The sequence below is a fragment of the Pseudoliparis swirei genome, chromosome 1, assembly GCF_029220125.1.
Source record: "Pseudoliparis swirei isolate HS2019 ecotype Mariana Trench chromosome 1, NWPU_hadal_v1, whole genome shotgun sequence".
Taxonomy (NCBI): Eukaryota; Metazoa; Chordata; class Actinopteri; order Perciformes; family Liparidae; genus Pseudoliparis; species Pseudoliparis swirei.
The window spans coordinates 4,436,936-4,459,881 of record NC_079388.1 but is presented as its reverse complement, the minus strand read 5'-3'; the positions used below and the strand labels follow the sequence as shown (position 1 = coordinate 4,459,881).

At 45.1% G+C, this 22,946-nt stretch overlaps 2 protein-coding genes across 4 annotated transcripts; one reads left to right on the top strand and one right to left on the bottom strand.

Moving 5' to 3' along the window:
• Window positions 1–61: 61 nt before the first annotated feature.
• On the bottom strand, window positions 62–4,394 carry olah (oleoyl-ACP hydrolase). Of its 2 annotated transcripts, none has more exons than XM_056438393.1 (6): window positions 4,138–4,394; window positions 3,533–3,671; window positions 3,344–3,443; window positions 1,278–1,447; window positions 1,125–1,207; window positions 62–379 (listed from the first exon to the last, which is right to left on the bottom strand). In XM_056438393.1, the coding sequence occupies exons 1-6, from the start codon at window positions 4,265–4,267 to the stop codon at window positions 237–239; spliced, it is 765 nt and encodes a 254-aa protein (XP_056294368.1). In that variant the 5' UTR covers window positions 4,268–4,394; the 3' UTR covers window positions 62–236. The 2 variants fall into 2 exon arrangements, with proteins under 2 accessions (XP_056294368.1, XP_056294444.1); XM_056438469.1 differs by having other exon boundaries at window positions 293–628.
• A 1,052-nt stretch (window positions 4,395–5,446) lies between these two features.
• On the top strand, window positions 5,447–22,692 carry ago3b (argonaute RISC catalytic component 3b). Of its 2 annotated transcripts, none has more exons than XM_056438273.1 (20): window positions 5,447–5,582; window positions 5,748–6,026; window positions 9,217–9,400; window positions 9,497–9,617; window positions 9,764–9,972; window positions 10,411–10,547; window positions 11,572–11,706; window positions 12,676–12,763; window positions 12,859–13,006; window positions 13,466–13,585; window positions 13,670–13,813; window positions 14,419–14,552; window positions 14,902–15,086; window positions 16,272–16,431; window positions 16,574–16,664; window positions 17,903–18,097; window positions 18,261–18,395; window positions 18,483–18,584; window positions 19,935–20,134; window positions 20,767–22,692. In XM_056438273.1, the coding sequence occupies exons 2-20, from the start codon at window positions 6,008–6,010 to the stop codon at window positions 20,873–20,875; spliced, it is 2,616 nt and encodes an 871-aa protein (XP_056294248.1). In that variant the 5' UTR covers window positions 5,447–5,582; window positions 5,748–6,007; the 3' UTR covers window positions 20,876–22,692. The 2 variants fall into 2 exon arrangements, with proteins under 2 accessions (XP_056294248.1, XP_056294165.1); XM_056438190.1 differs by having other exon boundaries at window positions 14,386–14,552.
• Window positions 22,693–22,946: the final 254 nt, after the last annotated feature.

Below are 22,946 nucleotides of genomic sequence, written 5' to 3'. Positions count from 1 at the left end.
TGAAAGTAAGATCATTAAGGAACTTGTGATTATTTTCTATTTCACAAAATAACCCGTTAAGTTGATTATAAATAACCGATAAATCTTTTATTTAATAATTCTCAGTATCCACACTCAAGCTGGAATTAATTACTTTTTAACATCAACATTTTTTACACAATGTTAAACTTCTGGAATGTATCCACATTTGAATAAATAAAACTACGATGAAGTTATTTTATATATAATAATAGTCATCATAAATAGTCCATTTCGGATGTTTCCACCTGCTTTGTGATGTAGTCCAATATGGTTTTTTCATTGTTGGACTCCTTCAGGTAGAAGTGAGCTCCCTCCAGCTTCCGGACGGTGAAATCTCCGGACGTGATGTTTTTCCAAGCTGTTCGAAAAGAATACAAATGAAGGGAGAGACGACTCAAAACCCGACGGTTAAGAACCATCATTTAAATCGAGTTGCCCAGGGGCGTTTGTAGGATTCAAAGAAAGGGGGCTAAGCCCCAAGGTGAGTGTCAAGTCTGGGTGTGTCTGTGCAATGTTTTGGGGGGCCCAAGATATCCATTGTTACAGACAGTTCACAGATCGGATCGATCAGAAAGTGATTCTGCTCTGAAGTGTTGCTGCATTCAGTCTATGAGAACACAAGAGACAGAATGTCAGGGTCATTGTGATATTATATTCTCATTTGGACTTTATCACTGAGATAAAGATGAACTAGTTTAGAGTTAAATATACCATTCAATGGTAAAAATACAATAATAATATATTAATGCAAAGAATAGAGCGATGTCGATAGTTATTTCTTGTATTTTGAATTTGCTCGTTCACACTCTGGCTCACTGGAGACAGTTTTTCACCATCCCCTTTCATTTGCCTCAAGTAAAGATACATTTAAGCAGGTAACACCCGTTACCAACTACCGATATATTATATTATATAATATATATATAATATATATATATAAACACATTCTGTAACTACCTGGATTTACAGGTCACTCCATGCATCATTTATTTGAGCTAAACTCCTGGCTGTCATTGACGAGTCTCCCTAAAATAGGCCTGACGACGCCCCTGCCGATGCCCGTGTGGAACGAGGCAGAGTGAGCAGGTCACGAGGTCACTGACCTTGTAAGTCGTGAGGAATGTCGTCCTTTCCATCGAAACACGTGACGGGGCAGCGGAGCGGTGGCGCGTCCGGCTCGTGGCACCTGCAAGTCAGAAGAGGTCACGACACGAGACGCTCGCAGATCGACCTCCCGACGGACGTTCACCTTCTACCTGTAGTTCTCCACCACGTGCAGGTCGGCCTTCAGGGCGGGCAGGAAGAGCTTCAGGACCTCGGGGTTGGCCAGCAGCTCGGGGGGAGTCCCTCCGATGGAAACCAGCCACTTCAGGAAATCGTCGTCGGACAGCTCGCTTCTCTTCGGGGTCTTGGTGCGCGTCTCTGACTGACAGGGCAATGTGTTGATGGTGTGTGTGTGTGTGTGTGTGTGTTAGTGTGTGTGTGTGTATTTATTAATTAAATACGTTAATAATCCACTCGCCCGGATTATCCACTCGGCATCACTCAGTGTCAGTGTATGCATGCAAGGAAGATTGGATTCTCTGCAAACCAATCTCCAGATTTTAGTTCATATTCTGAAGCCATAATAACCATTATATATATATATATAAATAATACTATGGTTATTATTATAATATATATATACACACAATATATATATATATATATAATATTGTATATATATATATATATATATATTAGGGCTGTCAATCGATTAAAAAAAATTAACTAATTAATCGCACATTTTGAAATTCATTAATCGCGATTAAAAGTTGTTTTTCTTCTTTTTAAAGACAAAACTTCACACAGAGCTGTGTTTTCAAAGAGGCTCCTACCTATAAAGTGCCAGCGAGGTATTTAATATTGTGGATGATAAATTGTTTCTTCAGTGAAACACCCAGATTAGTAAAAAAAAGAAGTATATTGAGACCCCATTGGTCCTGTCATCTTTAACACTGAACAGCAGAACCAGTGGCCTTGGTAACTGACTGACATTCACATATGTCACGTTAACCCTCTGGAGGCTGGGGGCATTTTATGCATTTGACAAAAAAATGTAAATTCACCTTTTAAAGGCGTTTTCATGTGACACATACCCACGTGTTATACATCAAACATTCCAGAACAATCTCATCTCTATTCAATGAGGCTCAGTTGTCCTCGCGCTGTGTTCTCTGCTCTCTGACTGACAGGCTGCTATAGAGCCTCACCTGTGAGGTGGGAGGTCCTTTGTGATTTACTGAGTGTTCATTTGGTTGTTTTTTTCGCAAAATGTTGACAGACAAACGGATTGACCAATCACGGTGAAGGTTTCGTGTGACGAGTTCTTTCCGTCGCCCGCCCCTCGGTTCCTCTGTGTATCAGAGGGGGAGACGGGAGGAAGGAGGAGCAGGAGGAAACCCGACTGATTCATCCACGAGTTAAACTGATTTATGCTCCTTATTTTCGCGGAGAAATAATTGTTTTAAAAACGGAAACAGTGTCAAACCGTACTGCCGCGGTTTGAAATTCAGGGGAGTGAAAAAACTTCAAGGAACACCGGAAGTAAACAAAGTTGCGTTAATTGCGTTAAAATATTTTAGTGCGTTAACGCGGCCAAATTAATCGCATAGATTAACGCGTTAACGCTGACAGCCCTAATATATATATATATAATAACCATAATATTATATATAAAATATTATATATATATATAATATTATGGTTATTATACATATAATATATATACAGTATATATAATATAATATATATATATACACAGTACATATTATATATATATATATATACATACAATATTGGAATAGATGGCTGCGTGATGGATTAAATGTATTCATTTATTAACATGTCATTCTTTGTCTCAACTGCACTGATTGATTCATCACTATAAAAACATGTTTTTTGAGGATTCAAAATAAGGCAAATGTGCGTCCTCACAATTCAGCTTTTAATGGTTTGGTCTCTGATTTATTTTTATAATACCTCTCAAGAGCATCACAGGGACCACATTATTCTTATTAAAAAACATGGTGGTTAAGCTTTGATACTGTTTGAGGTTTATTACAAGCCTCCGTTGTTATGGTGACATTCTTCAAATCAGTTACAATCGACCTATCAGGCTTCAGAATATTAACTGAAATCTGGACGTCGGTGCACTTCATCGACAGAGTTTGCAGAGACTCTAATCTTCTGTGCATGCATACTCTGACTCTGAGCGATGCCGAGTGGATATCATATATAATATATGTGCCCCGATGCGGTTAAACGTCATAAATTCACTCACGTAAGGTGCAGAGGCGCCGGAGAGGAAGAGGTGAACCGGTTCGAGGTTGTGTCGTCTCTTCAGAGCATCTGCCACGGCGAAACCGGCGAAGGCCCCAAAACTAGAAAACAAATCAGGGAAGAGTCGACAAGAACAGAAGAAACCGGCCGCATGACATGAAGTTACTTCTGGAGCTACTCGTCATCACACCTGTGTCCAAACAGAGCAAACGGCTTCTCTTTCAGCAGCGGCAACAACACACCGATGACCTCGTCCACGATCTGCTGCATGTCCTCAAAGAAGGGCTCCCTGGCTCGGCTCTCTCTGCCCGGCAGCTTCACAGCAAACACTGAAAGTGACAACAACAACAAGTTACTACAGTACATTTAACATAGGTAAACAATCATATTATGACAGGTTTACTGTGTGTTGTTGTTGTTTTTAGAGTTTAAGTTCCCTGAGGTTTCCTTCTTTTGCTGATCTTGCCGTATTAGTGTTATTTACATTATGGGCGGCTGTAGCTCAGTGGGGTAAGAGGGCCATCCTGCAACCGCGAGGTTGTGGGTTCGATCCCCGCTCTCCCCATTAGTTGCAAGTCGAAGTGTCCTTGAGCAAGGCACTGAACCCCCAGTTGCTTCCTGGGCGCATCACTGCAGCCCACTGCTCCTTAATAACTAAGGATGGGTTAAATGCAGAGAACTAATTTCCCCTTGGGGATTAATAAAAGTGTATATTTAATTTAATTTATTTTAATTATAGAGCCAACCCGTGCAGCTAGACAGGGCAAAGGGCAGCACTGACACATGGCGCGTTACCTTCTATGGAGCTGGGGAGGACGTTGCCCCAGCGCGCGTAATGCATGGAGCCTCCACCTGCCCAGGGGAAGCAGATCAGCCTGGCCACAGCATCTGGGCTCTTCTTGAAACAGCTGATCACCTTTTCCATTCTGACTCAACACGAAGGAGAAGACTGATTCACATCTGATGGGACTGCAGTTACTGCTCCGACAGTCAGGTATTCATAAGAGTGTCAAGTCACACCTGATCGCTGCTGGCAGCTCCATCAACTTCTCACAGTGTAACATTTCCTGGTTGTTTTTCTTCTACGCTGTAAAACTATTAATTACATATGCATTTTGGAGACATCTACTGTATGGAGTGTGTATTGCTTTTTATATATATATTATTTGTTTTAAAGTCTTATGATACATGGATTGATATGACAGAATGGAAATCCACACAACCTGAACTAATAGCTGATATTTCAAAATTTAACGGAATTGAGAAGGAAAAAAAAGAAAGTTTACCGGAAGTGACGTTGTTTTCTACAGTTGGTATTTCCTGCCGGATTTCCCTCGGAGAAGGAGGGAGGGAGCAACATGCTTCGTCAAGTTAGACGATGTTAAATCGGGCAGTACTGGAGTTTCCACAATCGTCCCTGTCAGATTTACATTTTACAGTGAGAGGGATACTATTTGAATGTAAATGCGATAATACAAATCTTTAGATTAAATAAAAATACAAATGCTAATTTAAAATGGTTTAAAATTCAAGTCCTGCATTCAGATTCAAGTAAAGTCAAGTACAAATCATCAGAAACATTTCCTGTATCAAACATCTGTACTCATAGTGCAGAAGGGCCCTCTGAGAGGATTGTATATTATTTTGTGTATGATATGATTTAAATTGAATTGTAAGTATATATTATGTAGTTTTATCTGGTTCCCAATCTGAAGGGGAATTGGAAAGTAGAAACAAATACAGTAAATATTTCTGCTGCACAAAATGTTGCATATTTGTCTGGTATTTTTTCTTTAAATATGGACTATTGACCGTCACCCAGTGAGTAGTCGCAAGGAAACACATCTTAATTTGTTTGTAAAATCCGAATCTGACAACAAAACTAATTACTCAAAATTAGAGTTATTCATTACATGTCTTTTCCACCACTGATTATTAGTATTGAACAATAATTACCTATTAGACAGACGCCAAAACATACTTTTCAACAAACCTCACAAGTTGTTCGATATGTATATGCTTTTATTTTGAAACAATTTCCCGGAAGTCTTGGTTTTTATATTCCGGTGAGTTTTACCTCGGCGAGCGTGAGGGCGGTGTAAGTGCAGATTTTAGACCGGTTACGCCGATACCGAGGAGAACGCCGGGGAATAGTGGATTTACGGTGACCGGAGCCCTCGTATCTTTTCACCGGACTGTCACGGTGACCGACCGGGACGACGGATCCAGCCACCGACCGGGTAACGGCTCTCCTCGGTCTCGCGAGTTGCTCGTTGCCGTCGGCTAACTGTTGAAGCTAACTGCCGCCGCTAGCTCACCGCTAACGACTCTGTTCACTTTCACCAACTGTCGAAACTGTCACTAACGTTTCCGACGCCGGACGCAATGGCGTTTTTTTCTTTCAGATACAACGGGCAAGAACTTCAAGAGGACGGGAGCGGGGCCATTTTGTGCAACTTTGGAGTTGTCGGCTGCGGTACGGCAGGGGTCGCGGGAGAAGACTTCACGGCCGAGGGGGACCCCCGAGCGGCCCGGTTCCACATCAGCGACCGAAGCCCGGGGAGCCGGAGGGCGGCGTGTCGGCCAGCAGGGCCGCGGGAGGTCTGAACCTGCGCAGGGAGAAGTGATCACTGGGGGCCGGGACATCCGGACAGAGACCTCATGAATGGAAATCGGAACAACAGGTGGGATCCCCCGAATAACCGCCATAATAACTTCATAACTCGAATTATTTGCAGACTGCGAGATAAAAGTGAGACCCTCAGGCTAGTGTTCGGGGGGGCACGGTGCACGTTGTTAACACTTGTGTTTCAAGAAGTTTCCAGGCGTTATGGACACTTGTATTGTATATAAACTATATTTACCATCTCCAGATCCAACAAGAGGTGTGTGTGTGTGTGTGTGTGTGTGTGTGTGTGTGTGTGTGTGTGTGTGTGTGTGTGTGTGTGTGTGTGTGTGTGTGTGTGTGTGTGTGTGTGTGTGTGTGTGTGTGTGTGTGTGTGTGTGTGTGTGTGTGTGTGTGTGTGTGTGTGTGTGTGTGTGTGTGTGTGTGTGTGTGTGTGTGTGTGTGTGTGTCCCAGACGTCTCACGTTTTCTTCTTCTTCTTAATGTCTACGTCATTCTTTGCCGGCTGTCAAAGCCAGGTGGTGATCCCGTCAGGTGTGCGTGAAGCCTGAAAGAGACGGGCTCACTTTCGGGTGTGTGTGTGAGACGGGCTTACACACCAGCTGCTGCCATAGCAACCCTAGTTATTGCACAATGTTCATTTAACCACTGCACGTGTTAATTAAAAATCAATTGAGGTATGGCAGTCAATTTACTTTTATGCCACGGGGCACACAGAGAGCCACAGCTTGTGTATTATTGATTGTTGTTGGTCGGTGGGAGTCGGGGCTAGTTGACTGAAACCAAACCACGAACATTGTTTTATCTGAGAGTAACATACATTTTGAAATTTGAAAACAGTGTCAGACAGTACAAACCCTAATATATATATAATATATATATTACTCATTTATTACAGATTTACTGCTGTATATCATGGCGGTTGACAAGCTAGAAGCTTAAAATGTTTGGTCTTTTTGTGTTTTTCCAGATGTCCGCACTTCACAAGTTTATATGAATAATATATAAGTTAAGTTTTACACGTTAGTCTCCAGTATTCAAAGACAAATATATAATTTATTAATCACATTTCTTTACAGTTACTTTTTGCAATGTGACCCATTCACAAAAAAATTATGAGTTATACATTAAATAATAATTTTAAAGCAAATTAACGGCATCAAATTGGGGCGAATCTCAACATTTTTTGCCAGGATAATTGGGAAATTACATTTCCGTAGTTTGGCTCCATGCTCAAGGGCACCTCGGCGGTGGCCAAGAGCCAAACTGGCAGCTCTCCAGCTATCGGTCCACGCAGCGTACTTGAACCGGGGAGCCTGTGGTTCCCCAGCCAAGTCCTCAAGGCCCAATTACAGTCGTGACATTTGGACTGTCAGACGGTTCCTCAGTGAAGTTCATCCCAAATCGGGGTTGGTTGAATCTCAGCTCTGTGTGGTCTGATACTGGCTGTGCAGTATATATTTTTAGAGGTAATTTATATCTGCATTGTTGCTCATTCTACAGTGAACTTCATTAATGGTGCAGTAGTGTATCTCTCTGGACATATTTGTGGATGTTTTCCATAATTCAACATATAAATTGAAGGTGTAGTTCCTATTGTCACTTTTTGGCTTACCTTTATTTATTTTTGCACAAAAGAAAATGATCTGTCACTTTTTGCGGAGCAAGGAGAGAACTTTAGATTATAAGCTTATTTAGTCGGCATATTGGTTAAAACAGGAACGGGATCTTCATCATTTCCGAAATGTTAAAAACGATCGATTCCGTCCGGTAAATGGAAGAAACAAGAAAATAACAACGAGCACATAATAAAGTAACACAAAAATGTCTCTCAAAATGACATCACAACAATCAACAAATACTAAATATTCAAATACAGTCAAATATAGTTTAGAAGAAAATTCTAACAGTTTTTGTCACTAGAGCTCCGATGTGAAAGAGACACACCTGTGTGCACCTGTCTCTCCCCCTCAGCGTGCCTATAGTTGCTGTGGAGAGACTGTAGCAACATGGGCATCATCACCATGGTAACGGCATAAGGGAAAAAGTTGCCTGGGGACCAATCAGCAGGAAGAGCACTCACTTTCAGGGTCAGACCTCGACAGCAGCTGAAACCATTTTATATTTTCAGCCCACGTGCTCTGTCGCCCTCACCTGAGCCACTCCCATTGTTCATGCTCTTTTTCAGCTGGTCAGTTTTTAAAATGTTCTTCAAAGCGCACCGCTTGGCATCGGAACAGCTGGAGGTCTGTGTGCAGACTTATTGTCATATAGGTCATTGTGTGTGTGTGTGTATGGACATTGTGTGGTTGTGTGATTTGCACCGAGTACTTTCCAGTTTGACATTTCTGAAAGATGGGTGTCAGATGGGCTTGGTGTGTCACCCGCCCACTTTTTCTCTTTCCGTCTGGCAAAGGCCCCGTCAGTCAGGAGACGCCCGTGACCGCCGAGCGGCTCTCTATTTAAAATGTCAACTCCCGCCGTAACCTTTTTCCTATAGGGTCCACGTGGCGTCGGCCCTTTTGTTCCGGTGTTGTCAGTTTGACACGAGGCAGTGTTTATCGTCTCTGACCATCTTCTGTGCCAGCATCCACCATCTGCTCCCTCCACCTTGTTAACCACTTCCTTCCTCCCGCAGCTCATTTCAGAGGGTAGAGGACGTTCATGTTAACTGGTCTGGGTTCAGTTATAGGGCGACGCTGAATGTTGGGGCTCGTTTGGTCCAGATTTGGCACAAATGCCAACCCTTTATACGGGTGATACGAATACCGTGTCCACGCACGGTATCCTAACGCCACGTTGGCGTTCACCTTTTAGATGGTTCCTCAGGGTTCGTACGGTCATGGAAAACCTGGAAAAGTCATGGAATTTTAAAGCGGTCATTTGCAGGCCTGGAAAAGTCATGAAAAAAATTTAAATCATAAAAGTTTTGAAAAAGTCATGAAAATTTGTTATAATCACATGTTCATTTACGCCAAGTTTGAAATAATTAATATGTTTTTTTTAAGAAAGACGCTCAAAATATAAGCCGGCGTACGCTCTCAATACGCAACATTTTCAACAGTTTTCATGTTTATACTGAGATTTTAGTTTGGTCATGGAAATTTGGTTTAAAGTCCTGGAGATCCATTGGTCAAAATGTATAAGAACCCTGTTCCTGTAATATACCAGCATATTTAAATTATCATTACAGCAATATACATCATTTATGCGTGATGTTTTATTTATTTTTGGTATTTGCTGTTGTAGGAGACGTTGGAGCACCGGCTGAACCCAAAGTCCTTTTCTCGTTGCCAAAGCGGCCTTGCTATGGCACCCTTGGGAAGCCCATCAAGCTTTTGGCCAACTGCTTCCAGGTGGAAATCCCCAAGATCGACGTCTATCTGTACGAGGTGGACATCAAGCCGGATAAATGTCCTCGCCGGGTCAACAGGTAACCAGACGGAGAGACAATACTTCTTAAAAACACAAACGGATCACACTATTTTTATATACGCCTGAATTCATGCTGCATGTCGTGGTTTTTCAGGGAGGTGGTGGACTCCATGGTCCAGCATTTCAAGGTGACTATCTTCGGCGACTGTCTGCCAGTTTACGATGGGAAGAGAAGCCTCTACACTGTTAGCCCACTTCCTGTCGCCACTGGCGGGGTAAGACATCAGATGTTTGTACGATGGTGTTTCCTGTTGTCTGGGCCAACAAAAGAGTTCAGTTAATCTTGAGACATCCTGAAAATAGGCTCATGGGCTCGAGCCTCCTTTTGTATTGATCTTAAATCCCCGTCTTCCCTCTTCAGGTCGATCTGGACGTCACCCTGCCAGGTGACGGTGGGAAGGACCGCCCCTTCAAAGTCACCATCAGGTTCGTGTCGTTGGTCAGCTGGCACATGCTGCACGAAGTCTTGACGGGACGCGCCGTGGCCGAGCCGGTGGACCTGGAGAAACCCATCAGCACCAACCCCGTCCACGCCGTGGACGTGGTCCTAAGACACCTGCCCTCCATGAAGTGAGTTTGCGCCTTCGAAAGATTTATTTGTAGGTTTGTTTTCTTAGGAATATTAAAGAAATTCAGACCTTATACTAAAATACCTCCTATCTTATTGAATTCAATCCTAGAGTTACCTTATAGATCCATTAATCAATTACAACCACTACAACATTGTCCCGTGTTTAACGGGTACGGTTTGGAGATATATTTTTAGCATATTAGGTGGCAACACGGAGAGACAGGATGAAATGCATTATTATTATTATTAAAAGCATCTTTCATGTAATCCACCTCAAGTTGCCATCTGGTAAATCCGTTAACTGAAATAGTTTTCAGTGACCTAAAACCTCGGGCTTGTGTTATGCTGCACTCAAAGCAACTCAACTCCCGGGTCGACGTGCATCCCGGTGCTCTACTAACCTGTGACCCCGCTGTGACCCCGTCTGCCCTCGCCAGGTACACGCCCGTCGGACGATCCTTCTTCTCGGCCCCGGAGGGCTACGACCACCCGCTCGGTGGAGGGAGAGAGGTCTGGTTTGGATTCCATCAGTCGGTGCGGCCAGCTATGTGGAAAATGATGCTCAACATCGATGGTGAGCATTTATTCCTGTGAAGCTGCAGCTGGGAAGCTCAGCTTAGAAAACTGGCAACCAGGGGAAACGGCTAACCTGCTTCTGTCCAAAGGAAACAAAATATACCGATGAGCCCCTTTTTAAATTCAGTTGTTGACATAATATATACTACCGTTCAAAAGTTTTAGAACACCTCAAATTCTCTAAAAGAAAGAGCTATACTTTTAAGGGTTATAATGGTCCGTCTGTCTTTGTTAATCGCCTTTTTCTTTCCATAATCAGAGCAATATACGACTTCCTGCAGTTCAATACTGTCCACATATAATGCTTCAGAGGTTGTAGTAACAGTCTGTTCCTACACTGCTTTGACGCAGACAGGTTTGGGTTTGTAAGTAATCAACTAAAGTTGAGACACGTCACACCTGTAGGAATTATTGCATCAACTCTCACGGCTTCATCTACTTCAGAACAGCTGCAAGTCGTTAACCCTTAATTACTTGTTCCCTGAAAAAAGCCTTTTTGTATAACTCTGAAATGCACATTATTTTTCAGTTTTTGGTCACCTAAACTTTTTTGTTTAACCTCTGGCAGTTTTCTGCTGACTTTTGTACCATTTCAGGTTATTCACTTGAACTGCTTACGTTTCAATAAAAACTGGAAAAATGGGGGAAGTGTCCTAAAACTTTTGACCGGTAGTGTATATTGTTCCTTAATCCGTACAAAAACTAAATGTTGTAAACAACACATTGTGGGGTTATGTGCTGGACTATTATACCAGTCCAGCACATAACTCATCTTAAAACCCAAACCTCTCGTTTTAATTAGAACTTTAGATGTTTTTCTTGGACAGAGCTGTGCTAGCTCTTTCCACTCGTTATGTTAAGGTAATCTTCGGCTGGCTGTATCTTCATATGAGGAGATGAGGAGATCAACGATGTTTGGCCCGTAAGAGTTATCTGTGAACTTCCTGGCTCGGCATAAACCCCCCCAAAAAAACAATTGCCATCGTGATTTGAGCGTTTGTTCTCCTCCCGTCTCTTTCCAGTGTCAGCCACAGCTTTCTACAAAGCCCAGCCCGTCATCCAGTTCATGTGCGAGGTCCTGGACATCCACAACATTGACGAGCAGCCCAGGCCTCTCACCGACTCTCACAGGGTCAAGTTCACCAAAGAGATCAAAGGTATGTGGCCAAGCAGAGGCAGCTTGTGTTTCCTTATATGGCCTTCTGTGTTGTCGTTTGGGAAGCTGCTGTTTTCGTGTACTAGCGAACAGAGAGAAACATGAAGGCGATATCTCAGGAACACCTGGAGGGGAGTCCTTCCAACTAAATAATATAACTGTAACATGCAATCAACGATCCCCACGATCCATTGATGGACTGGTTCCAGAGAGGAGGAGGAGTAGTAGTAGTAGCAGCATAAGTAAAAGGTAAACCGTGGCCCTGCCGTGCGGGGGTTGTATTTACAAACATTGAGAGACCTCCTCGCTAAGTAAAGGAGGTGTGGTTGACCCCATTGATCGGTACATATATACAATTAAATATATTTACCATGCTGGCTATTATAGAAATGTATATATTTGGTATTGAGGACAGCAGCGGCTCAGCTTTCATGAGTGTTCAGTGCTTGCTGGCCAGTCTATATGTAAGTAGCATGTACATGTATGAACAAGTAAATATCTTCGTGTTGGGGTTACTTTCATTTCCGGCGCTGTTTGGTTGGAGGAGTGAGCGCATCTCTGACATCATCAGTGCACACACATAATCCCAGGACCGTCTCATCTGGAGTCATTTATATATAAACTCTCTAGCCTCTTAAAAGTCCTTCTCCCAGTGTTTTTCCTCAGCAACTCTCTTCAGGGCCAAAGATGCTTAATGAGTAACTTTTATTATAACCAGGATAGTTTTTTACTGTTAGGGGAACCTCTTGGAAAACTGTCATTGACTTAATTTCTGAGAGATATGCAAGAGCAAGTGGTTGTACTAGGAAGCTTCATGAATTCTATCTATTTGCTGTTTGTTTTGACAGTTTATTGGTTGCATGAAGCTGAATCTTCGTGAAGGAGGCATTTGAGCCTGTTCATTTGTTCCACTATGAAAAGAAGCTGCAGTCACTTACCTGTTGCCGATGCTTTTCCTCCGTGTTCACAGGTCTTAAAGTGGAAGTGACACACTGTGGAACCATGCGCAGGAAGTACAGAGTCTGCAACGTGACACGACGCCCCGCCAGCCTCCAGACGTACGTTTCCACGTCACCCCGCGCTAACTGTGAGCTCTGAATCGAAGCTGGCCCCCGGCTCGCATTGACAGGAGATTCTTTGTTGCCCTCCACAGATTTCCGCTGCAGCTGGAGAGCGGTCAGACGGTGGAGCGGACCGTGGCGCAGTACTTCAGAGAGAAGTACAGCCTGCAGCTGAAGTACCCCCACCTGCCGTGTCTGCAGGTGGGCCAGGAACAGAAACACACCTACCTGCCCCTGGAGGTGAGGACCGATGGGGACTGGAATCTGCCACTTGCTGCTCAAAGCTCAAACTTTTACTCATGAACCAGTGAAATAACTGAAAGTTAATTGATGCCCAGGCTCACTCAAGGAGGGCTGATCTTTTAAGGTGGACCGGCTATGCTCATAGGGAGATATGAGCTCAGGTCTGGGTTGGGCCTCATTGCCAAGGACTAGTGTAACAAGTACCGCAGCATTTTTCTGGGCTAACAAATGCATAACTTTAAATCAGTCGTGGTTTAAATTTGTGTCACCAGTGTGTTTTCAAGGTTGTAATGATGCACACAAACAGACAGACCAGCTAAATGAAATCCTGTCGTCGCACAATCCAGATTTCTGGTCATAAGTGCGACCACAACACGTGTTCTGATAATCAGGCCGGATTAAAATATGAATGAACCTGGACTGATGTTTTTGTCATTTATATTTGTACTTATTTAGGTGTGCAACATTGTACCTGGACAGCGCTGCATCAAGAAACTAACGGACAACCAGACATCGACCATGATCAAAGCTACAGCCCGCTCTGCCCCTGACCGGCAGGAGGAGATCAGCAGACTGGTGAGGACATGAGAGACAATTACACAAAGCATGCCTATTTTTCTTCCTGTTTTTCTAAATAAAGATAATCTCCTCTCTCCAAAGGTGAGGAGCGCGAATTACGAGGCCGACCCGTTCGTCCAGGAGTTTCAGTTCCGCGTGCGAGACGAGATGGCTCAGGTGACGGGCCGCGTGCTGCCGGCCCCCATGCTGCAATATGGCGGCAGAGTGAGCTCCGAGCCTTTTATGGTACTTTGCTTTTTAAATTACGCTTCATTTGCATGCGTGTTGTTCAAGACTGAAGGCTTCCCCCCAGTTTTAATTGTTATCTACAACCCTGACTCACTTGATGGCTCTGACTTCCAGTGCCAAAACCACAAAGTGAGTCCTTGTATTGGTGACCATTGGCCTGTGAAACGAGCAACATTTAAAACGAGCCACACTCTGGGTGGAAACCCTGTGACAACAGTCTATAGTTATATTTCTCTCACATGTGAGTTATCTCTCATTGCATCTTAATCAATTTCATTGAGCGTTTTTAATTTGCTGTTTTTCTACACTGTTTTACACATGCATGCTTTTGTAAAGACATCACGTATAGAAGCTGTTTTTAATTCATGAGTAGTCTCTGTTTTGCATGTCTGCCGTGCAATTAACGCATGAGCCAATGACAAGCCAGCACGGGCGGAAGTAGAACACTTGATTTGTCTCCGATGCCATGAACTTGACCTTGAGATGCCGCCGGCTGAATCCTTTCTGAACCTCTGACTCCGTCGGTGCGCGTGTCCTCTTTGTGCTGTGTGTGTCCGTGTGACTGCCAGTCCCAGCAGATCAACCCTGCGCTGTCATTGCAGAACCGCACGGTGGCCACGCCCAGCCACGGCGTGTGGGACATGAGGGGGAAGCAGTTTCACACCGGAGTGGAGATCAAGATGTGGGCCATCGCCTGCTTCGCCACCCAGAGGCAGTGCCGAGAGGAGATCCTGAAGTGAGTTCACCGAAACGACCGTCACAGCTTAGTTGGAGGAAAACAAATGATGATGATGATGATGATGCATGTATTTACAAAGGAAAACTTCACATTTAAAGAAACCAGTCAAATGTAGTTGGATGAATTGAAAGCATGGCCTTTAAATCAGTATAAATTTAACTTTTTAATTCTCAAACTAGAGTATTTTTGAAGGGTATTTCAGTTGCTTTCAATAAAAAGACAGATTAGTTACTGAAGTGTAATTTCAGACTTTGCATCCATGGATTAAACCAATACGCGACTCGGTAGTGACATTTTAAAAACAACATTTGTCATGGATGGTATTTTAATTTTTCTTCACGCTCAGGAGTTTCACTGACCAGCTGCGCAAAATCTCAAAGGACGCCGGCATGCCGATCCAAGGCCAGCCGTGTTTCTGTAAATACGCCCAGGGAGCCGACAGCGTGGAGCCCATGTTCAGACACCTGAAGAACACCTACGCCGGGCTGCAGCTCATCATCGTCATCCTGCCCGGGAAAACACCCGTCTATGGTGAGAGCAGTTACCAATACACCGTGTGTGTGTGTCTTTATCTCTCTGTCTGTCTGTGTGTGTCTTTCTGTGTGTGTGTGTGTATGTGTTTGTGTGTCTTTATGTCTGTGTCTGTTTGTTTGTGTCTGTGTTTCTTTATGTTTGTGTGTGTGTCTGTTTTTCTGTCCGTGTGTGTCTGTCTGTGTCTTTATCTCTGTGTGTCTGTCTGTGTGTGTCTTTCTGTGTGTGTGTGTCTGTGTCTTACGTGTGTCTGTGTTTTACTTGTCTGTGTGTGTGTGTCTTTATATCTGTGCCTGTGTTTCTGTGTGTCTTTAACGTGTCTGTCTGTGTGTGTGTGTCTTTATATCTGTGCCTGTGTTTCTGTGTGTCTTTAACGTGTCTGTCTGTGTGTGTGTGTCTTTTATTTTCTGTGTGTGTCTTTAACATGTCTGTCTCTGTGTGTGTGTGTGTGTGTCTATCTTTCTGTCTGTGTGTGTGTGTCTATCTTTCTGTCTGTGTGTTTTACTTGTGTGTGTGTGTCTTTATATCTGTGCCTGTGTTTCTGTGTGTCTTTAACGTGTCTGTCTGTGTGTGTGTGTGTGTGTGTCTATCTTTCTGTCTGTGTGTTTTACGTGTGTGTGTCTATCTTTCTGTCTGTGTCTTTGTGTGTCTGTATGTCTGTGTGTGTCTGTCTGTCTGTGTGTCTGTGTGTGTTTTACGTGTGTGTGTGTCTATCTTTCTGTCTGTGTGTCTTGTGTGTGTCTATGTCTGTGTGTTTTACGTGTGTGTGTGTCTATCTTTCTGTCTGTGTGTGTGTGTGTTTTACGTGTGTGTGTGTGTCTATCTTTCTGTCTGTGTCTTTGTGTGTCTGTCTGTCTGTGTGTCTGTGTGTGTTTTACGTGTGTGTGTGTCTATCTTTCTGTCTGTGTGTCTTGTGTGTGTCTATGTCTGTGTGTTTTACGTGTGTGTGTGTCTATCTTTCTGTCTGTGTGTGTGTGTCTATCTTTCTGTCTGTGTCTTTGTGTGTCTGTGTGTGTCTGTGTGTCTGTTGCATCTAAAGCTCTGACCTCGAGGCTACTGCTACATGTTATAGATAAAAGCTCCATCTAGCCTCACTTCAGTCATGTGATGTCTTGAGGCGTTCATGGCCGTACAGTAAACGCTGGTTTCAGAGTAAAAGGAACATCCCTCTTCTTTGACCCGCAGCTGAGGTGAAGCGCGTGGGCGACACCCTCCTCGGCATGGCAACCCAGTGTGTGCAGGTGAAGAACGTGGTGAAGACGTCCCCTCAGACCCTCTCCAACCTCTGCCTCAAGATCAACGTCAAGCTGGGGGGCATCAACAACATCCTGGTTCCTCACCAGCGGTAAATAAAGATAAACAAGAGTTTTTCATTCCTTTTTTATTTTGTCTTCGTACGAGACATTTAGCCTCACGTTGACGTTCATCTCCTTCTCCTCGCTCGCTGCGATCGTGAGATAACTCCGTGCCTCTTGTCACCCGTCCAGACCATCTGTGTTCCAGCAGCCGGTCATCTTCCTCGGGGCGGACGTCACTCATCCTCCAGCGGGAGACGGGAAGAAGCCGTCTATTGCAGCGGTGAGACTTCACCAATGGCCAACAGTCTTTTATTTTGTCTTCACCTGCACGGCTCCTATCGGCCCGTCTGCTGCCCAGAGAATGCACTTCCCCCCTTAACCCTCCTCTTACCTTTGGGGTCAATTTGACCCCATTCAATATTTAACGTCTCTAAAAAAATGATTAACATTATTATTTTTTTCCTTCATATTTCATGACTTCCTAATTTATTGGGGACAACTGGGAAAACATAAAATTCACTTGATGATATGTTTTCAATGTCCTGAACACAACTTGTACGCATCGGTCAATTTGACCCCAGGCTGTTTTTCACTGTGTAAAACATATAAGAAATATCAACTTTTTTATTTATTTAAAGGGCTGTTTAGGTCGTCAACAAACAAACAAAAAGTACCTCACACTTAAACTTGGGAAACAATATTAATTCTAATAATTTTCTCTCGGTTTCAATTGCTGGGGTCAAATTGAGCCCACGGGTAAAAGCTGTTGGTACATGAAGGTCTCAGGAGGGTTAAAGAACCTTAAGGAGCCACGTTGGTGTTGAAGGCCGGCCGCAGCCTTCTACCTGCTGACACACTTCACAACAACACAAAGCGCACAACAGTGTTTCCTGTATATTCGTAGTTTGCGTGTTTATAACGAGGGAAGCTACAAGAACAAAGACTTTGGAACCAAGTAGTTGCTGAAATTCTGTTAAAATGACTGTAGAGGCCCCAACATTGTTCCACTCTAAGTATCGACGCCACTAGGGGGCGAGCGGGGAACGCGGTCGGACGTTCTGCCACAAACATTTTTAATGTCCAACACGCTGTCTTCTTCTGCGCCTTTAATCCTGGCTGCGTGACATAACAAAACATTTATTAATGTCCAATACAATTGCCATAGATTATGTTACAACACAGGATCACTTTGATATTAACACCTTGACACCACCACAAAACCTATTTGCTTCCCACCCACCTGTTGTCATGAGCAGTCACTTGTCTCTATGCCCTTTTAATGATACTGTCACCCTGTGTTCAAATGTAGGAAGTGCAAGTCCCAATTCACCCGGTGTTTCCCTCAAAGATAGCAAAAAAGCATCAAATCTATATTCTGGCTCCCACAGTGACGTTACTTGTTTTTCTACAGTCCCGTCTCAAAACTTGACTGACATCATTTCTCAGCTGCTCTTGCGTTGCAATAGCTTCGCGTGTCTTTGTATTTTCCGACCCGTCTGACCGACCGTGCCCCTACAGGTGGTGGGCAGCATGGACGCCCACCCCAGCAGGTACTGCGCTACGGTGCGCGTCCAGAGGCCGAGGCAGGAGGTCATCCAGGACTTGGCCTCCATGGTGCGAGAGCTCCTGATCCAGTTCTACAAATCGACCCGCTACAAGCCGACCAGGATCATCTTCTACAGGGACGGCGTGTCGGAGGGGCAGTTCAGACAGGTGTCCTCACCTCTCCTTTCGGCTGAAATCTAGGAATGAACACGAGATCTTCTTGACTCGTTGTCTTCTGTCTGATTATTACTCTCAATCTACCCTGGAAACTATTCACAAAACCTCCTCGTTGCCCATTTGTTTCCGTCTCCTCTCCCCGTGTTCCGCGTAGGTGCTGTACTACGAGCTGCTGGCCATCCGGGAGGCGTGCATCAGTCTGGAGAAGGAGTACCAGCCGGGCATCACTTACATCGTCGTGCAGAAGCGCCACCACACGCGGCTCTTCTGTGCAGATCGCAACGAGCGGGTGAGGAACGCAGAGGGGAGGCGCCACCGGAACATAACATGTCAGGTTGATGTCGTCTCACCTGGGCTTTGTGTCATCGTCTCTCAGGTTGGACGAAGTGGAAACATTCCTGCCGGCACCACCGTGGACACCGACATCACCCACCCCTACGAGTTTGACTTTTACCTCTGCAGTCACGCTGGAATCCAGGTACGCCTTGAGGGTCCCACCACACCTGCAGCCAGAGTCCCCGGCCCCCCGGTCAAGAGCGCTGAACGTGATCGTTTTGGGATTTGATTTAGCAGGATGAACGTAGACGTTCCTCCCTGTGTTTACAGGACCGACACCGTGTAGAGTTACTGTCCTCGGGCTGCAGCATCTTTAAATGAGTGGTTCATATCTTTGTGTACGGAACTTATCAAAGTCTGTGGGACTTCACTCTAAACTAACCCTCTAAACACCAAGGCCACAACAACAACAACAACAAACTAGAGAAGACGATGTTGAAGAAATGACTGGATGTTGAACATCTGATGCTGCGTTTCTTTACTGGCTTTAAAAGTTAAACACTACCAATAATGTATGAAAGAGATCCGTGTGCTGAGCTGTATTGACGACTTCCATCTGCATGAAGAAGCATTTGAGTGATTATGAACGATGGGAGGGGGGGGGGGGGAGGGGTTTCAAATGGTCCGACGTGGTTACTGGAGATCGTCAATAGGCTCGGCATCCGGAGCTTTGGAATAACACGTCGTCTATAAAAGCCTCGACGTCTTTATTGAACATATCACGCGGTTTAATAGTCCACCAACTCTTCCCGTCACTCTGTCCCTCAAACACAGACACACACACAGGAGCCCTGTGTGTGTGTCTGTGTGTGTGTGTGTCAAAATGTATTAAACAGAAGGATGTCATCATTTCCAATACGCACAATATATTTTTATTTGACCCGATGTTTGGCTCTCATCTATATTTGTTGGCATTTAATCCTTTTTGAAAAACAAGATTTCTGCTGCGGTTCCAAACACTCAAAGTCTACGACCGCAATCATCGACTCATCTCGTCCTCCTTTGTTTTCGGGCGAAGATGTCATTAAAATACGATGACAGACACTCAAAGCTTCAGCTGTGTAAACGTCGATCGGAGCCGATGTGTTCCACTCGGCCCGTGACGGGAGCGTCTCTCCCGGCGCTCGGCGACGTCACGTCCCCGTGTTCAGCGTTCGTACGCTCATGGAAAACCTGAAAAAGTCATGGAATTTTAAAATGGTCATTTCCAGGCCTGGAAAAGTCATGGAAAAAACTTCAAATCATAAACATTTTGGAAAAGTTATGAACATTTGTTATAATCACGTGTTCATTTACGCCGAGTTTGAAATAATTAATATATATTTTAAAGAAAGACGCTCAAAATATAAGCCGGCGTACGCTTTTAATACGCAACATTTTCTAAATTGTTCATGTTTATACCGAGATTTCAGTTTGGTCATGGACATTTGGTTTAAAGTCCTGGAAATCCACTGGTCAACATGTGTAAGAACCCTGTTTGTTGTGCCTCCAGGGAACGAGCCGGCCGTCCCACTACCACGTCCTGTGGGACGACAACTGCTTCACCGGCGACGAGTTCCAGCTCCTCACCTACCAGCTGTGCCACACTTACGTCCGCTGCACGCGCTCCGTCTCCATCCCGGCGCCGGCCTACTACGCCCACCTGGTGGCCTTCCGCGCCCGCTACCACCTGGTGGACAAGGAGCACGACAGGTGGGCGGAACCCACTCATTTCTCTTCTTCTTCTTTTTGTTTTCAAGTAAAGACGTTCACTAGAATATCTAAGTATCCCAACATCTGGACATGATCAATATGAACGTGTCCTGAGGGACATTAATGTCTAAATAACTCATGAACTCTAGTTGCATCTTCTCAAGAATTTTGATCGCCATTTATTTATTTGTATGCGTGTTCCTCGCATAACTCAAAAAGTATTAAACCAAATCACATGAAATTTGGTGGGATGATTGGTTATTATCCGGGGACCATTTGATTAGATTTTGGGATCGATCAGGTCAAAGGTCAAGGTCATGAAAAGGTCAGTCTTCTTTTTACCACAGCACGGTCAATTGTTATCCAATTGGAATGGAACTAATGCCAAAATGTTCATAATTCAATGCCCAATCTTGTGATATGCGAAGGTATGCGCTCTACCAAGTGCCCGTTCTAGTTTATATATTAATTTGTCTTTCTGAGACTTTATGATGTAGCAGGGGTGTAGTTGATGCATTCTCCCAAGTGGGATTAATTAACCCGAATAAGTGAAAATAATGTAGTTCTAATAATGTTGTCGTGTTTCTGTGTCACTCACCGCTCCTTCCCTCCATCATTATTCCCCCCGGCAGTGCGGAGGGCAGCCATGTCTCGGGGCAGAGTAACGGCAGGGACCCCCAGGCGCTGGCCAAGGCGGTTCAGATCCACCACGACACGCTGACCACCATGTATTTTGCCTGAGCGCCCCCCCCCCCCCGTGCCGGTGCAGCTCCTGGTCCGGTGAGGCCTCGTCGGAGGGAGGAGTCACAGCCACGTTATGCAAGTTGAACCCAGCCGGTTGCTCTGCATCTCTTCGTCTCCTCGTTCCTCTCCATGGATCCTGTTCCACTTTTTAAAAGTCACATCCCCCGCTTTCCCGTTTTGACAGCAGCGCTAAAGTCTTTTTTTTTTTTGCGTGTTAAAAGAAAAGAAGAAGGCGAAAACACAAACTGGTGATTCTTCGGAGCGGAACCGGTGAGGCCCGGCGTCGCTCCGCAGCCTCGCGCTGAGCCCAGCGGCGCCCGTTTGACATGTTTGTGACGGTTCATCTTTTCTCGATGCTGTCCGTGTTCCCGCTCTGCTGCCACGGCAACAGAACGTTCGTAAACAACAACAACAACTCAAGCATGACCCATTTTATCAAGTCGCCTCCACTCCACGCGGCGGCTCGCCCGTCTCCTCTCAGCCGGCCGCTCCTCGACTCGTTCGGACCCCGAGACGCAGAGCACTGAATGAAAGCTTCACTTTTTATTATTTAATGACATTGTTTGTTTTGTAGACAAATCCACGTGCAGCCGTCGACGAAGCATTGTACATCGAATGAGGCCTTACCGCGAGGCGCCGCACGAAGACGACTGTCGGACACAACGCCACCGCTCTCTCTCTCGCTCTCTCTCGTTCCGCTTGTGTGCAACCAAACCTCGTGCTTTTTTACTCTTCTCGCTATTTATGAATCATCTTTTCTTTCTCACTTTGAATGGACATCCGGCAACGGAGCAGAGCGGCCGGCGTGTCCTCGAGACCACGAGACGGGTTCCTGACACGGAGAGCCGACCGGTTTCAGGCCGCGGAGAAACGGAGCGAGCCGGTCCGGCGGGCGGCGTGTGCCCACGAGTACGAGTGAAGCCGCGGCGGCGTTCGGGGAGATTTAAACAAAGTGCCTGATGTGGTGAGGCACAAAAAGCTTTTGATGGTGTCGCCTCTGGTCCAACGTCGAGCGCAGCGCTCTCAGTGCCCCCTCCCCCCACTAGGGGGCGCCCACTGCACCGCCATATATTGCAATCTGACGCTCTCATCCTGCCGCACGGTTTCGTTCACGGTGCCCGTGTTCGTTGTGTTTTTTTGTTGACGTGTCGTTTAATTTACACATTTCCGACCTTACGAACGTCGTGAAGGGAGACGTCGACGTTGCGTCACACCGGGGCGCCTGCGCTCCCTTCCTGTCGTTGTGTCTCCATGGAAACACGACTCGCTGCCAGTCGAAGACCTTCATGTTCACCGCCTCCTGCTGCGTTTAAGTCTGGGCTTCAGTTATTTCACGAGGAGAAGCTGCGACTCGTGGACCGGTTCTGTCTCGCAGGATCAGATGTTCTGGTTCCTCTCGGCCCGCGGAGACACAGCCGGTGTTTTGTCTAAAACTCCAAAGGTACACAGCTTACTGTCACGGACGACAAAGAAAAGGCTCAAAAGTCATCTCACAATTTTGAGCTTTTTTTGCTTGGGGAAAATATAATTAATTATGACTTGTTAATTTCTTTTCTGCGGATGTGTCAGCGACTCACCACAGAAAAGTGGAGGAAACGCTGGTTGCTCATCCATCGCTCATAATTTCACTTCAATGGAAAACCATCCAACATTATGAAGTTTATCTGTAATTTTCCCGCCTTTTTTCTTTAATTGTCCGTCATTGCCAGAGCCGCGCGGTGGTTCAACGCCCAGCGGTCAGTTTACAGACGAAGCCTCGAGGCTTCACCACTTGGACCAAACCAACGTGCCTGGTCAGGGGTGGGGGGGTGGGAGGGAGGGGGGGGGGGGATGGGGGCGGGGCTCACCTGCTCTGTCCTGCTGCCTGTGAGACTCACACGTCAACACAACCAAACCTGAGCTGCTATAAGAAGAGAAAACACGTGTATTTAATATCTCATCAGATGCATATAGGCTATATATTAATACAGAGATTAAGAGAATAATAATAATGGTATTTTACTGCACTTAAAGAGTAGTTTTTATGGCTAGACGGAGACTTGTTGTTCAGCGTCGCTCACGGTTTGAA

Coding starts and splice junctions, on each gene's coding strand:
- olah (XM_056438393.1), bottom strand. CDS start 4,267: ATGGAAAAGGTGATCAGCTGTTTCAAGAAGAGCCCAGATGCTGTGGCC. Junction 3,672..4,137: donor CCTCCCCAGCTCCATAGAAG/GTAACGCGCCAT, acceptor TGTCACTTTCAG/TGTTTGCTGTGAAGCTGCCG. Junction 1,208..1,277: donor CACGTGGTGGAGAACTACAG/GTAGAAGGTGAA, acceptor TCTGACTTGCAG/GTGCCACGAGCCGGACGCGC.
- ago3b (XM_056438190.1), top strand. Junction 13,814..14,385: donor TGAGCTCCGAGCCTTTTATG/GTACTTTGCTTT, acceptor TGTGACTGCCAG/TCCCAGCAGATCAACCCTGC. Junction 20,135..20,766: donor GTGGACAAGGAGCACGACAG/GTGGGCGGAACC, acceptor TCCCCCCGGCAG/TGCGGAGGGCAGCCATGTCT.